Source organism: Neophocaena asiaeorientalis, unplaced genomic scaffold (genome assembly GCF_003031525.2).
Source record: "Neophocaena asiaeorientalis asiaeorientalis breed wild unplaced genomic scaffold, Neophocaena_asiaeorientalis_V1.1 scaffold171, whole genome shotgun sequence".
In the NCBI taxonomy this organism is placed as follows: domain Eukaryota; kingdom Metazoa; phylum Chordata; class Mammalia; order Artiodactyla; family Phocoenidae; genus Neophocaena; species Neophocaena asiaeorientalis.
In genome coordinates this window covers 6329269-6343118 of record NW_020174013.1, presented here as the reverse complement: position 1 = coordinate 6343118, position 13850 = coordinate 6329269, and the positions used below count along the sequence as shown (strand labels likewise).

The 13850-nt window shown below is 40.3% G+C and overlaps 1 protein-coding gene across 4 annotated transcripts in view; it reads right to left on the bottom strand.

Annotated features, from left to right (window-relative positions):
- The window catches only part of MTA3 (metastasis associated 1 family member 3), a 196583-nt gene that overhangs the window by 34640 nt on the left and 148093 nt on the right, over positions 1–13850 (bottom strand). For all 4 annotated transcript variants that reach the window (XR_003004294.1, XM_024753600.1, XM_024753599.1 and 1 more), the window contains exons 10-11: positions 2491–2565; positions 583–641 (exon numbers count right to left, since the gene is read on the bottom strand). Coding sequence is in view for 3 of the 4 variants with exons in the window: in XM_024753600.1 (XP_024609368.1) it covers positions 583–641; positions 2491–2565 (134 nt within the window). In the remaining variant the exon portion in view is untranslated. The remainder of the gene's footprint in view (positions 1–582; positions 642–2490; positions 2566–13850) is intronic.

Below are 13850 nucleotides of genomic sequence, written 5' to 3'. Positions count from 1 at the left end.
CCCTTTCCCCAAGCAAACAATGTAAAATTCTCAACCAAATAAACGACATACCTCAAGAGGGCAACACACATTACCCAAACAAAATACATTAAACAATACAGAAGTTTCAAAAGTTGCTAGCTTTCTGAAACACATTTGCTTCAAATAATATTTTCATAGGTTAGTTTTCTAACACTTTCCCTGAAGCTTTTTATTAATTTAATTTTTTTTTTTTTTTTTGGCCACGCTGTGTAGCATGTGGGATCTTAATTCCCGACTAGGGATCGAACATGCACCCCTGTGCAGTGGAAGCGTGGAGTGTTAACCACTGGACCACCAGGGAAATCCTCCCTGAAGCTTTGATGGCATGTTTCCTCTGGTCCTTTTGTTAGCTGACTTGGGGTTTCCCCCACCAGCCATTTTTCTTTCTAAAACAGGTCATTTAAGTGGCACTAAAATGGAAAGCAAACAGTGCTTTGTAGTGGAAGAAAATAAGATACATAAAGAAATTCAAATTTGGCTGAAACTGACCAAAATGTACATATTTTGTTTTGAAGAGAATTAATACCATGGCAAATATTTTAATAGATTTCCATTACTTACTAAGTTGGGATATACACTTGTTTCAGCTTACTCTCAGCTTCTGCTGCTTTTAGACGTTTCTAATTCAAAAGATAGATAAAATATTTTACACGCGATGTCGAATAATTATTACCACTTCATCTGCCTTAAAAAATTCACAAGAAAATAAAACATTAAAGTATACTTCAAAAATTGCCTTTTTAAGATGAGCTTTTTTTTCATGCACGTAAACTGCAATGGTTTGTAAGAAAAAATCACTAGATTCTGAGGTACAGAACTACAAGTATTAAAAACATTTTAGACACAAATTTTAAAAATAAAGCAATGAACAACTGTTTGCTATTCCTCCATGAGCAGATAAACAGGACTTATAAGTAACCATTTTTACTTTTCACAGTTTCTATTTATTTCTTTTTTGCCTTTCTCAGAGGGAAAAAAAATACATAACCTTTGCTTTTAGAAAATTATTCAGAGATGATTAGTTTCCAAAGTCCATGAAAGAGAAGAAGGCAGTAACTAATCTAAGTCCAATTAAATAAGCATGTACCCTCAAATGTTGGGAGACATGCAGTAAACTTTAAAGCTTGGCTGAACTCATGTCAGATTTTTAGGAACCAATTAGGAGCCAAATGCAGGGAAAGGAATGGGGAAAAGATTATAAAATCACATCCAGAGAGCGATCAACACAATAATAAATGCAAATAGGGAAGGAAAATAATGTATGGTAGATACTCAAAATGAAGACAAATCAGAATATAAGACAACCCTCCATTTGCTCAATGAGAAGGAAACAAAAACATTTAAGGAGACAACTTAAAACTTTTAAAGAAGGAGTCCAAATTTTTGGAAATAATTTTTATCCAAATACTTTGAACTATCCTTAATGCCATCATCACCACCATCTATCTTTAGGGACTCTTTTCACTTTGAATAACAGGTTTTCCAGAGCACATGGTCTTCATGCTATCTAAAGTAAGTATCTGGGGGTGTGTGGGGGGGAACAACTTTATTAGGAAAGCCAACAGGTGAGAAGATGGCAGACTAATGTCCTAAAAGAACCATCTTGCCTGGATTTGGATGCTAGTTTGAAATGAACACTTTCTGAATTATATATGATGTGATGCTGGGAATTTTTCAAAAAGCCATGGGTATTTATTCACTATTCACAACCTCAACAACTCACTATGGTACTTTTTAAAGTGATCTTTAAATTGTATTTTTATAGCATCTAACACTTGCCACTGGGTGATCATGTACTTATGAAAAATAATGTCTGTGTTAAATATACTTGCCCCTTTACCAGTTCTGACATGTTAACTAGAAGAATATAATATACTGACTGAGGTCACTTGAGGAAAATGTACCTTTCCCCCAAAAGTAGTATTACTCAAAACAGGTAACTGAGAGAATTACCTCAATTTGGGACATTTGGGGAGAATTTACAAAATAAGTGATTCCCTGCTTTTAGAGATAATTTTGGGGAAAAAATTTGTGTGCTTATGTACGAAGTATCAAACTAGTAAAGACTAACTACTACAGTTAAGGTCAAAGACTTAGGGGGTATAACCACAAAAATGTCTAGGAGGGTTCAGAAGATCTTTTACACATTTTAAGTCATTCCTGTCAACTATACTCACAAAGAGAAGAAGCACCAGGCACCTACAAGGAAAACAATACCTCTCTATTGGTATCTTTCCCTGCTGTCTGTCCAAAATATTTATCATAATGGAATCTGAAGTAAAGAAAATATCGAGACTAAAATCTTAAAATAATATGTTAAAGATATGAAATCATGTACTTTAAAATGGTCTAGAAAAGATAAAGCAAACAAAACAAATTTAAAACTAAGCATATTGCTAAGAAATATTAATGTATAAATAGAAAGTTCATTTTAATGCAATTGTATTGGTAGCAATATGAAAAAATTACCTGCTGCACATATCTGTCAGTAGTTTTCCACATGTAATAATATTCAATGATGCTAGTCAATGATTTCCAAGGGAGCTGAAAAAAAATTTAACATGATAATGAAAACAAGCTACCGTAGAAACTCTTTTCCTTTAAAACCACTTCTTAAAAATAAGGAGGTAATAATCCACATGGAAGATGCATTCTAGAAGAAATGTTTGAAAAACTGAAATTAATTCTGAGCAAAAGGGTCCCCAAACAAGTTCTATTCAGCTAGAGATGCACATTCCATTTCTCAACTCCCATTCTGTTAAAAATTATAAACCTTACGACTGAAAATATTTCATGACTTACTCAGTTTTTCTCGGGCTATAGGTGGGGTGGAAGTACAATTTTTAGAAATGATATTTTAAAGAATCTGGACTGAGTTCTCCAACTTCCAAAGATGCCACCTACAACTGGGGGTCATTGGTCTCTGGTATAATATTTCTCATCCTTTCCAAAACTGCTCTATTCTGATCTATTTTGTTGTAAATAAAATGAAAACCTCAATCTCTGAAAAAGAACGTAGCCAAGTGTGGTACATATTAGAAAAATAGGAAGCTTGTCTGCTATGTTCCATAATTATTCAAAATGGCCAAATGAACCTTTACTTATGAGACCCACAATGAAAGAATATATTTAATATGTCCCTCTGTAAAGGGAGATCTGTTAGTCTTCCAAGATGCAAATCAGGGCAGATCAAACAAAATGACTGATAACATTCCATTTTTAGCTGTGGTGGCAGATTTTACTGATAGGTGACTCAGCACCCTCTGACTCCCAGCTTGCCCTAATGCACCACTGGGTTTAGAGTTAAAATAGTTCTTCCCAGACCCCAGTGCAGCTAGGGGTCTGTTTATGACCCACAAGTACAACCACCATGCAATTCCTGTCATCTTCACATTTAACTCACCTGTTTGGTCTGAAGAGAAAAATAAATGGAGTTTAGAAAAAGGACGTTATTTTAAAACTTAACTGGGTGGCAACTTCAACAAATGTGGTCTCCTTACAGGAACAGATCGGCACAGCTGGCATTTGGATTGCAGTTAAAGCAAACATAATTTTCTCTCATTTAACAAGCAATCTAATGGAGCTGAAAGGGCCTGAGGGATGGTGTTAAGGAGCCAACTACGGCAACACTTCACAGGACAGCTGAGGTATAGTCTCCCAGGGTTTTAAGCAAGCCAAAACCTCTTACCCCCTTAATTATTCTTCTTCTGGGAAGTAGGCCTGGGCGTGCAATTTACCTGGAAGCCTGAGAAAAGAAAACCAAGTGACCCTGTAACCTGAGCTTCCTCACGAGCCAGATTTTATCTAAGCCACAGAGTCCTAATCAGCTGTACTCGGCACCAGCACACTCTCATCAAGGAGTGCAGGTCACAGCTCAGCGTGTCTACTCCTGATGTAGTATCACTTCTCCCTCAACCCTCACTCAGCTTGCATGGGAGTTCCAACACGTCAACTGAAGAGGAAAAAATCCGAATGTGGCAGATGGCTCCACATGACGTAGGGGCACCGACCGGAATTATACTGCTGCAGCATTTCAGCCCCAGGCAGGAGTGACTGTGACGCCCAGTGAAGAAGGCAGATCCTTTTGGAGGGCAGAACATTAGAGTGGACATCTGGTTTTCTACTTTGAGTTGCAAGAGAGATGGCCAGAGGTACTAATCCGTACCCATCCGTGGACAATGGTTATTTACTTGTCACAATGATCAGGGACTTGAAAGGAATGAGATTAGAGGACTGGTAACAATGATGCTTATAAAAGAGGTTTGTGGGTCAGACGTCTGAGGGTGGGCCTGGCTGTGAGGGTATCTGAGCCCCCATGTTCACAAAGCCTCCTCTGCAAAGGAGGCTTTTCACTCGTCTGCTGTATAAGATGATCCCTATGGCTATAAGCCAGCCTCCTTCCCTAGCCACCCAATGACTGCTCAAAGGACACGTAAACAAAACGGACACACCTGTGGATGCCACCACAGGGATGTCCTCTCACCCATTCTGATCTGATTACTCCAAGTGTCTAATCTGCAAGGAACAGAGTACACTGGGCCTCCAACGTGGCACCATTCCTGGTAACATGTCAGTTAGATTAGACTCTCAGCATCCTGGAATAGTAGTTACCTGTTTTTATTGAATGGACAATTATTCTAGATATGATTTGCCTTTTCTGTGCTATTGACTAGCAATAGCACACACAGACTTATGAATGACTTACTCCCACAAAACACTTTTTGTAACCCAGGGCCCACAACCTGCAGGAATGAAGGTTTGGGTCACCCCACCAGACTAAGAACTCTGGTCATCTAAGATACGGAGGGGAGAACATTGTGTGTGGGGGGGTGGGGTGGGGGTGGGTGCTGTTCTATCCTGAATGACAATGAAGGCATCAGGAAGAGCTTCACAAAGGGAGAACGGAAGACTGACGAAGCTATCTGTGTTTTCTTCCTTGCTCAGTGTAATTATTTTCCTTCTGCACCCAATTCCCTTTCTATTTTTTATATAAGGTCTGTTGGTGGTGGTGTTTTTACCTTTATAATTTAATGCAGAAGTTACAAGCTATAAAGACAGGGTTGTGGCTAAAACCAGAAGAGGAATAAACAGCAACCAGAGATGGATGCTGTGACGTTAAATTTAAGCCTCCCCATTTAAGGAAATAGTACCATATTTTCTAATGATTCAGGGATAATTACTATTGTTTTAAAGTTGATGTCTGGAAAGGAAGCATGTAGAGACGGCAAGGGTGGATGTTAAGTAGTCAAAGAAGTGGGTGATGGCAGAAACTGTACACTCATTTCCAACCTACTTCCAGCTTACCTTCCTTGAAGCTCTAAATACATTTTCCCCAGATACTCTTGAACAAGGATGCAGACATACAGGCCAGGTTTAGCCAAGCTGACAAATGTGAATGACATTTAGATATAGGAGTTAGCAACGTCAGAATAAGGCTGCATGCAGGGAGACTGGATAGTTCGGCAAGAACAATGGCTGGGATACCACACGTTCTTCTGGGGCATGGGTGTTGACTTTTCTGCCATCCATGTTTGACATCATGGATTCCAAGCAGCAGAGGGCATGGGTCTTTCCACTGTTTCTGGAAGTGCAGCATCCAAACCTGGTTCTCTAGTCTTCCCAGAGATTTTATGAGAACCTAATATCCTATATGCCTTTCAGTTTAAATTATAGTGAAATCTGTACTTACCAACTAAGAACCCTGACTAATATAACCAAAGTATCTATCCTTTATTCTAAACTAGAAGAGGTTGAGTTTCTCTCACTTATAATCAAAAGTACTCTAATACAAAAATTCGTAAAAAGTGAAGTGTTCTAAGAATAGACCCTAGATACGTGGCACTTACTGACAGAGTCAAGGTAGAACAGAATCATGCAAGATTGCTGAGTAGAGGTAGCAGATGTTGTAGCGGGGCTCCTGCTAGAGCACTGCCATTGTGGGGTTAGATACTGCTCTTGGCTTCACAAGTCCTGTCTGTGAAGCATCGAAACGTGGATCCCTGGCTAACGTCTGTTAGCCTTCTGACAGCCTTTAATAAATTTCTGTCTCCTCATAATAGCTCACTCAAATGGATTCTGTCATCTCTAATTATGACTTGCTCAGTATCCCTTCCAACTTCCCTCTAGTTCACTTGCTTATGCTACAAAGGCTAGAAATCCAAACGTTTTATTTCCAAGACCCCCTTGGATTTATCTCTGCCAATCAGATGTATGTGTATAAGACAAATTCAGAAGTGAATTAAGCAGGCATAGAGTGGATGGTGCACAAGGGATCCATTCTGCTGCAGCAGAAGTAGGAGGCACAAAATTGTTCTAGAGCCAATGACGCTGCTAGAGGTTTCCTGATCTCAAGATCACGGCTAAAGTAGTGTGATCCTGGCCCAGAAGTTGACCCAGCAGCTTCTCAATTTCCATATGGGGCAGAGGTTAAAAGCTCACTTGTGGAACCATTTCTGTGGGACTATTCTGAGGTCCAGCTTGAGCCTACTTCTCCAACCCTATCAATGATTTTAAGCATCTAATTTCTAAAGTTAAATCCCATTCTGTTTAAAACAGCTCCAATATTTCGTCATCTGCAACTGAAGTCTAAATGATACAACAGCCAGGAAATACCCTTTGCTAAAGGAGTTTCTATGGCAAAGGACTCACTCCACTGTATGAAGAGGGAAGGACTTTGCTATTTTGCCCTTTGAATTTTTCAGGTTCCTCTGCATATTTCAGGTCCTGTTTAGGACGTAGAAATCCACAAGAGAATGTCATCCCCACTCTAAAGATGAGGAAAGAAACAGATAATTTATAAAACCACACCAACTCTTTAGTCCATCAGAGAGCTAAGATTACAAGACAATCAACTGAACTAAATTCCCAAGTCACTCCAAGGAGAGACAGGACTCTAAATATTTTTACTTTGGCAGAGCATAAAAGAAACAGGTGATGAACAACAAAAAAATTACCAGATTATTAAAGGTCAACAGTGGGTTAGGACAACTGCTTAGCATCTGTGGAAGCTCTAGACACACGGGGAATCCAAACACATTTGCCAGAGATCTCTATCAGGTGTTCATCAGAAAGAACTGAGCCAGTGGAGGAGACCTGAGAAATCCATAGGTGGTGGTAGAAATTTGAATGTACACAAAGAAATGAAGAGGGGCAGAAATGGTAAATTTTAAAAAAATAAGTAACAATAAATAAGTAAATAAACATGGGGGGGGGATTAATCTTTTTAAAAGATCACTGATTGCCTAAAGCAAGAAACAGTAATAATGCACTGCGGGACTTAGAACATGTACAGAAATAAAATGTATGATGACAAAAGCACAGAATGGGAAGGAAGAACTAGACGTGTACTGTCTCATGGTTCTTATAATCTATGTGATCTAAGCAGAATTTGATTGAAGGTAAACTGTGGTACATTAAAGATATATATTGTAAACCACTAAACAAAAGTTTAGTTAGTAAGCCACCAGGAGAGATGAAATGGGCATCATAAAAAATTAAGAAAGGGGGGGAGGGGCTTCCCTGGTGGCACAGTGGTTGAGAGTCTGCCTGCCGATGCAGGGGACATGGGTTCGTGCCCTGGTCCGGGAAGATCCCACATGCCGCGGAGCGGCTGGGCCCGTGAGCCATGGCTGCTGAGCCTGCGCGTCCGGAGCCTGTGCTCCGCACCGGGAGAGGCCACAGCAGTGAGAGGCCCGCGTACCACAAATTAAATAAATAAATAAATAAATAAATAAATAAAAGAAAGGGGGAAGAAGGGCTTCCCTGGCGACGCAGTGATTAAGAATCCACCTGCCAAGGCAGGGGACACAAGTTTGAGCCCTGGTCCAGGAAGATCCCACATGCCGCGGAGCAACTAAGCCCGTGTGCCATAACTATTGAGCCTGTGCTCTAGAGCCTGCAAGCCACAACTACTGAGCCCGTGTGCCACAACTACTGAAGCCCGTGCACCTAGAGCCCGTGCTCCGCAACAAGAGAAGCCACCGCAATGAGAAGCCCGTGCACCGCAACGAAGAGTAGCCCCTGTGCAGCAACGAAGACCCAACGCAGCCAGAAAAATAAAATAAATAAATTAAAAAATAAAGTGTGTTGGGGGGGGAATAAAGGACAATGGGACAAATGGAAAACTCAGGGTAAAATGATGGATTTAAACTGATAATTATATTATTAATAATTATATTAAAGGCAAGTGGTCTAAACACTCTAAGTAAAAGGCAGAGATTGTTAGATTGGTTGGGGGTGAAAAAAAAACATTCAACTGTATTCTGTTTACAAAAAGCCCACTTTGGAAATAAATAAAAGTAAAATGATGGAAACAAAATATATCATGTAAACAATAAATCTGGAGTGGTTATATTAATAGGAGAAAAATTAGACTTTGTCACAAGGAATATTACCCATGGATAAAGAAGCATGATGTGAAGATAAAAAGGGCAAATCATCACAAGAATATAACAATCCTAAATATGTATGTGTCCACCAACAGAGGTTCAATATATTTAAAGCAAAAACGTAATACAATTGAAAAGAAAAATAGAAAAATCTACAATTATAAGCTAGACTTTTAATACTGCTCTCTCAACAAGTAACACAAGTGGGCAGAAAATCAGTAAGGCTCCAGAAGACTTGAACAGCATTATCAATAAACTTGACCCAAGTAGCATTTATAGAATATTATACCTAACAGCAAAATATCTGTTCTTTTCAAGAGCACATGGTGCATTCACCAAACCAAACCATATACTACAGTAGAATCAATCAAGTCTTCAAAATGTAAAATGTATGTGTGTGTGTGTATGTGTGTGTGTGTATTTAATAAAGTATGTTTTCTGAACACAACAGAATTAAACCAGAATTCATAACCAAAAAATATATGGGGAAAAAACCCTACAAATATGTGGAACTTACTTCTAAATAATCCAAGGATCAAAAAGGAAACCATAAGGAAAAATCAAGGAATGAAAATGAACACACAACTTATCAACCTTGGTAAGAAGATGAAGCTAAATAAAGCAGTGCACAGAGGGAATCGACACACCCCCTTTCCTCCATCAGATGTTCAGCAGAAAGAATTGGGACAGGGCAAGAAACCTGCCCATTGGTGGTGGTGTGGGTGTGCACAATGGTGATCTGCTGCCACTGGGGACCAGGCCAGAAAACCGCTTCCCAGATCCTTCTCTTAGATCCTTCTCTCATACAAAGCAAAAGTGTCTGCCACTGGAGACGGACTAGAAACCATCCCACCCCCAAGTCTCAGGCAAAGTGGAAATTTGCTCACATCCAAAAAGTCCTGCTAATAAAAGGCTACACAAAGCAGAGACCGGTTGCCACAAGGGAGCTGGGGGAAGAACAGAATTGCTGTGGGAGCTCTACCGCTGAGACTCAGGCACACAAAGCCTACCAAAGTCTGGGCAGGAACAGGACACTAAGAAACTCCCTGCGCCCTCACCGTGGACTTGCAACTCCATACTACCACAGGGGGAAGGGCAAAATGTGGAGACAGGCTCTGCAGTGCAAGGCCTGCTAAGGATGGGACAGGAACACAAGAAAAAGACCCTTCTGCTTTTCAGGCCCTACATTAAGCATAGGTAAGATGATGAAGTCTGTGGATGTTCAGTTCACCTCCTATTCATCCCACCAGCGAGGGAGGGACCCGCCCCTCAAGACAGTGGAAGGTGCTCAGACATACGACACATGACACTGGAGACAAACTAGATGAGACTGACAGCAGTTTATTAGTCACTTATACTCACGGTCTGGGGGAAGAGGACACTACACACCATGTAGGGCCACACAGGGGTTGTACTTGGGAATAGCGAGCCCAGTAGGGGCTGTGCAAGTGTGGCTTTGCGTAACAAGAGGGTGCGGTATGCCCTCCTCCCACAGGAGGATGTGATTGGCTTGTGAGAATAATTCTGCCTGCTGGCAAGGGAAGGGAAACCCATTAGGTTCAAGGCTGGGTGGGGTGTAGGTGAATTAGCCAGGCAGGAAAGGATTCTGCATCTCCGGCAAAAATGGGGAGATTCAGTTAAGCTTTGGGGGCCCTGTCAGGCTCAAAGATATAAAGGTCGTACATGAAATATTAAGCCTTCCAGTACAGTGGTACACTGAAGGTAACCAGAACAACAATGAGATCCAAACCTGGCCAACCAGAGACTATATTAATATACTAAAGGATCTAGTTGAAAAGGCAGACAATGCACATGAATAGATGGGAAATTTATACAGAGATAAAAAGCATAAAAATAAAATATGACTGTTAGGAAAATATATCATATTTGAAGACTTCCTTTAACAAGTTTATCAGTATACTGGACATAACCAAGAAAAGAGTTAGTGCACTAGAAGACAGATCAATACCAATTATACAAACTAACACATAAACAACAAATCTCAGCTCTAGGAAACTCAGCGAACTACAAGTAGAATAATTATAAAGAAAAGCCTGCCAGGGCTTTTGGTTTACTACTACAGGTTCATACTGTAGTAGTAAAACAAAAGTAAAGAGAAAATCTTGAGCACAAAGAAAAAGAAACATTTACATACATAGGAACTTCTTATCAGAAACTACGTAAGCCAGATAGAGAGACATCTTTAGAATACTCAAAGAGGAAAAAAATTTTTAATGAATTCTATAAAAATGAAATCTCTCTTCAAAGGGGACAGTAAAGTTTTTCGGACAAGGCAGAAGTCATTCTCAGTCAAAAGCTGAATTCATTGTCAGCCAAAAGAGTATTAACAATAAATGGTTACATGAGAAGCAAAGTTTCAAATTAATGATCTAACCTCCAATCTTAAAAAAATACTAGGAAAAGATAAAAGCACAGAAGCTCAGAGCAAGCTGAAGGAAAGAAATAATAAATATACAAGCAGAAATCAATGGAACAGAAAACAGAAAAATCAATAAAATCAAAAACTGGTCCTTGGGATTTCCCTGGTGGCGCAGTGGTTAAGAATCCACTTGCCAACGCAGGGGACACGGGTTTGATCCCTGGTCCGGGAAGATCCCACATGCCGTGGAGCAACTAGGCCTGTGTGCCACAACTACTGAGCATGTGTGCAACAACTACGGAAGCCCACGCGCCTAGAGCCTGCGCTCTGCAACAAGAGAAGCCCCCGCTCACCACTAGAGAAAGCCCACGCGTAGCAACGAAGACCCAATGCAGCCAAAAATTAATTAATGTTATTTTTTTAAAAACTGGTTCTTTGCAAAGGTCAATAAAATTGATAAACCCTTAGCCAGACTAATGAGGAAAAAAGAAAAGCTAAATTACCAGTATCAGGAATATCTGAGGGGATATCACTACAAATCCATCCCACAGAACTTAAAAGTATAATGAGATTATGAACAACTTTATGACAACAAACTAGACAAAATGGACAGGAAGAGATACGCCAGCAAGAGGAGGACATACCAGCCTTTGTAACCCCACAAAAAATGATAATTAGATAGCTATCAACAAATGAAAATTGCCCCGGGAAGATGCAAGAGTCAAAGAAGAACCTACAGCAACACAGTGCAGCAAAAAATGGAGAATAACTGCACAGAGAGTACACAGAGAGGATCACTGAGGAGATGGACTTTAGCTGAGACATCTGGAAACTGCTAAGAACAACGAAGGGTGGAGGCTATCAGTATAAGCCACACACTGGATACCACTGCAGTCACCAGTGGCCTGCTCTGCAGAGAAGCCTGGCAGCCCTGGTCAATGAGGACCTCAGCAGCACCCAAGACAGCTGCTGAGGAATCCCTACAGCTTGTACAGTAGAGGACTCTGTAATGTTTGTTGGAGTGGACCCCAGCAGGCTCCTGTGCAGAAGAAGCCAGCAGCTCCTGCTGCCGAGGTACTCAAGAGCCACTGCTGCTGCTGGCCTCCTAGAGAAGGAGACGCTGCTGTACTCCTTCCAGAAGATGTGCACACCCCAGACCCCAGAGCCCTGGCTGCTCGACATGCACTCACTTCACAGGCACCAGATCATATGCTTCAGTCACTCTGTGAGCACACACACTCCACTCCCGGCTCAAGGGCTGACCCAAGCATGCCCACACCTCAGGCACCACTGCCACTGTGAGGGCACTCCAAGCCAGACCCAGAGCCAAGAGACATCCCCTCGTCGATGACATATGCTGTGGGAGAAAGAGATCAGGAGGTCCCCAGCAGCCTTGGCCATTGAAGACCCCAACAGCCCTCTCTGTTGCAGCAGACACCTGCACCCTTGGCCACTGCCATCTTTACTGACACTGACCTCAGCTGATAAAGCTGAACACGCACTATGCCAATGGGCCTGCCCAGGAGCTAGAACCAATGCACCCCACTTGCCTGGTACCCTTGCACCCACCTGCAGGTGAAGGTCTTTCCCCACTAAGACCAGTCTGTAATGTCTGCTCAGTCAAATGCACAGAGATTAACATGAGGTTATGAGAAACATGAAAAATTAAAGAAACATGACACCCGCAAAGGAACACAGTAATTTTCCAGGAACTGATACCACAGAAATAGAGATCTAGGATTTCCCAGACAAAGAATTCAGAATAATTGTTTTAACGAAGTTGAGTGAGCTACAAGAAAATGCAGATAGAAAACTCAATGAAATTAGGAAAACAATATACAAACAAAACAAGAAGTTCAACAGAGAGAAATCATTTTAGAAAACCCAAACAAATTCTAAAGCTGAAGAATACAATGAATTAAATGAAAAATACAATGCAGATCATCAACAGCAGACTTGATCAAGCAGAAAAATCTGTGAACTCAAAGACAGGTCATTAGACATTATCCAGTCAGAGGAGGAAAGGATAAACAAAGACTGAAAAGAGAGTGATTCCAATTGGCAGAAAAAGAAGATCACAGCAGAAATAAATGAAGTAGAAACAAGGAAAACAACAGAAAAGATCTATAGACTAAGAGCCGGTTTTTTGAAAAGATAAACAAAATTGACAAACCACTGGCTATACTAAGAAAAAAGAGAGAAGACTGAAATAAATAAAATCAGAAGTGAAAGAGACATTACAAATGATATCGCAGAAATATAAAAGGATCCTAAGAGACTGCTATGAACAATTACATGCCAACAAACTGGATAATCTAGAAAAAATGGATAAATTCCTAGAAATATATAACCTATCCAGACTGAATCATGAAGAAATAGAAAATGTGGACAGAAGACTGAATCAGTAATCAAAAACCTTCCAACAAAGAAAAGCCCAGGACAAGATGACTTCACCAAACATTTAAAGAAGAATTAATGACAATGCTTCTCCACATCCTCACCAACGTCTATTATCTCTCATTTTTAAAAAAATAATAGCCATCCTAAGAGGTATGAGGCAATATCTCATGGTGGTTTTCCCTGATGATTAGTCATGTTGAACACCTTTCTTGTTTGTTTGTTTTGACCACACCAGACAGCATACAGGACCTTAGTTCCCTGACCAGGGATCAAACCCACACCCCCTGCACTGGAAGCAAGGAGTCTTAACACTGGACCACCAGGGAAGTCCCTTGAACACCTTTTCATGTACCTGCTTTTCACCGATGAGGATGATGTTAGCTGTAGGCTTGTTAAATATGGCCTTCAGGTTTATACATTACTTTACAAGTATAGGGTGGTGGAAGGGAGAGATAATAAGTTAAAAACACCAAAATGGGATTAACAAATGCAAACTATTATATATAGAATGGATAAACAAGGTCCTACTGTATAGTACAGGGAACCATATTCAATATTCTGTGATAAACCATAATGGAAAATAATATTTTTTAAAATGTATGTATATAAAAAAAAAAAAAAAAAAAAAAAAAAATTTAAAATATTTTTTTTTTTACAAAAAA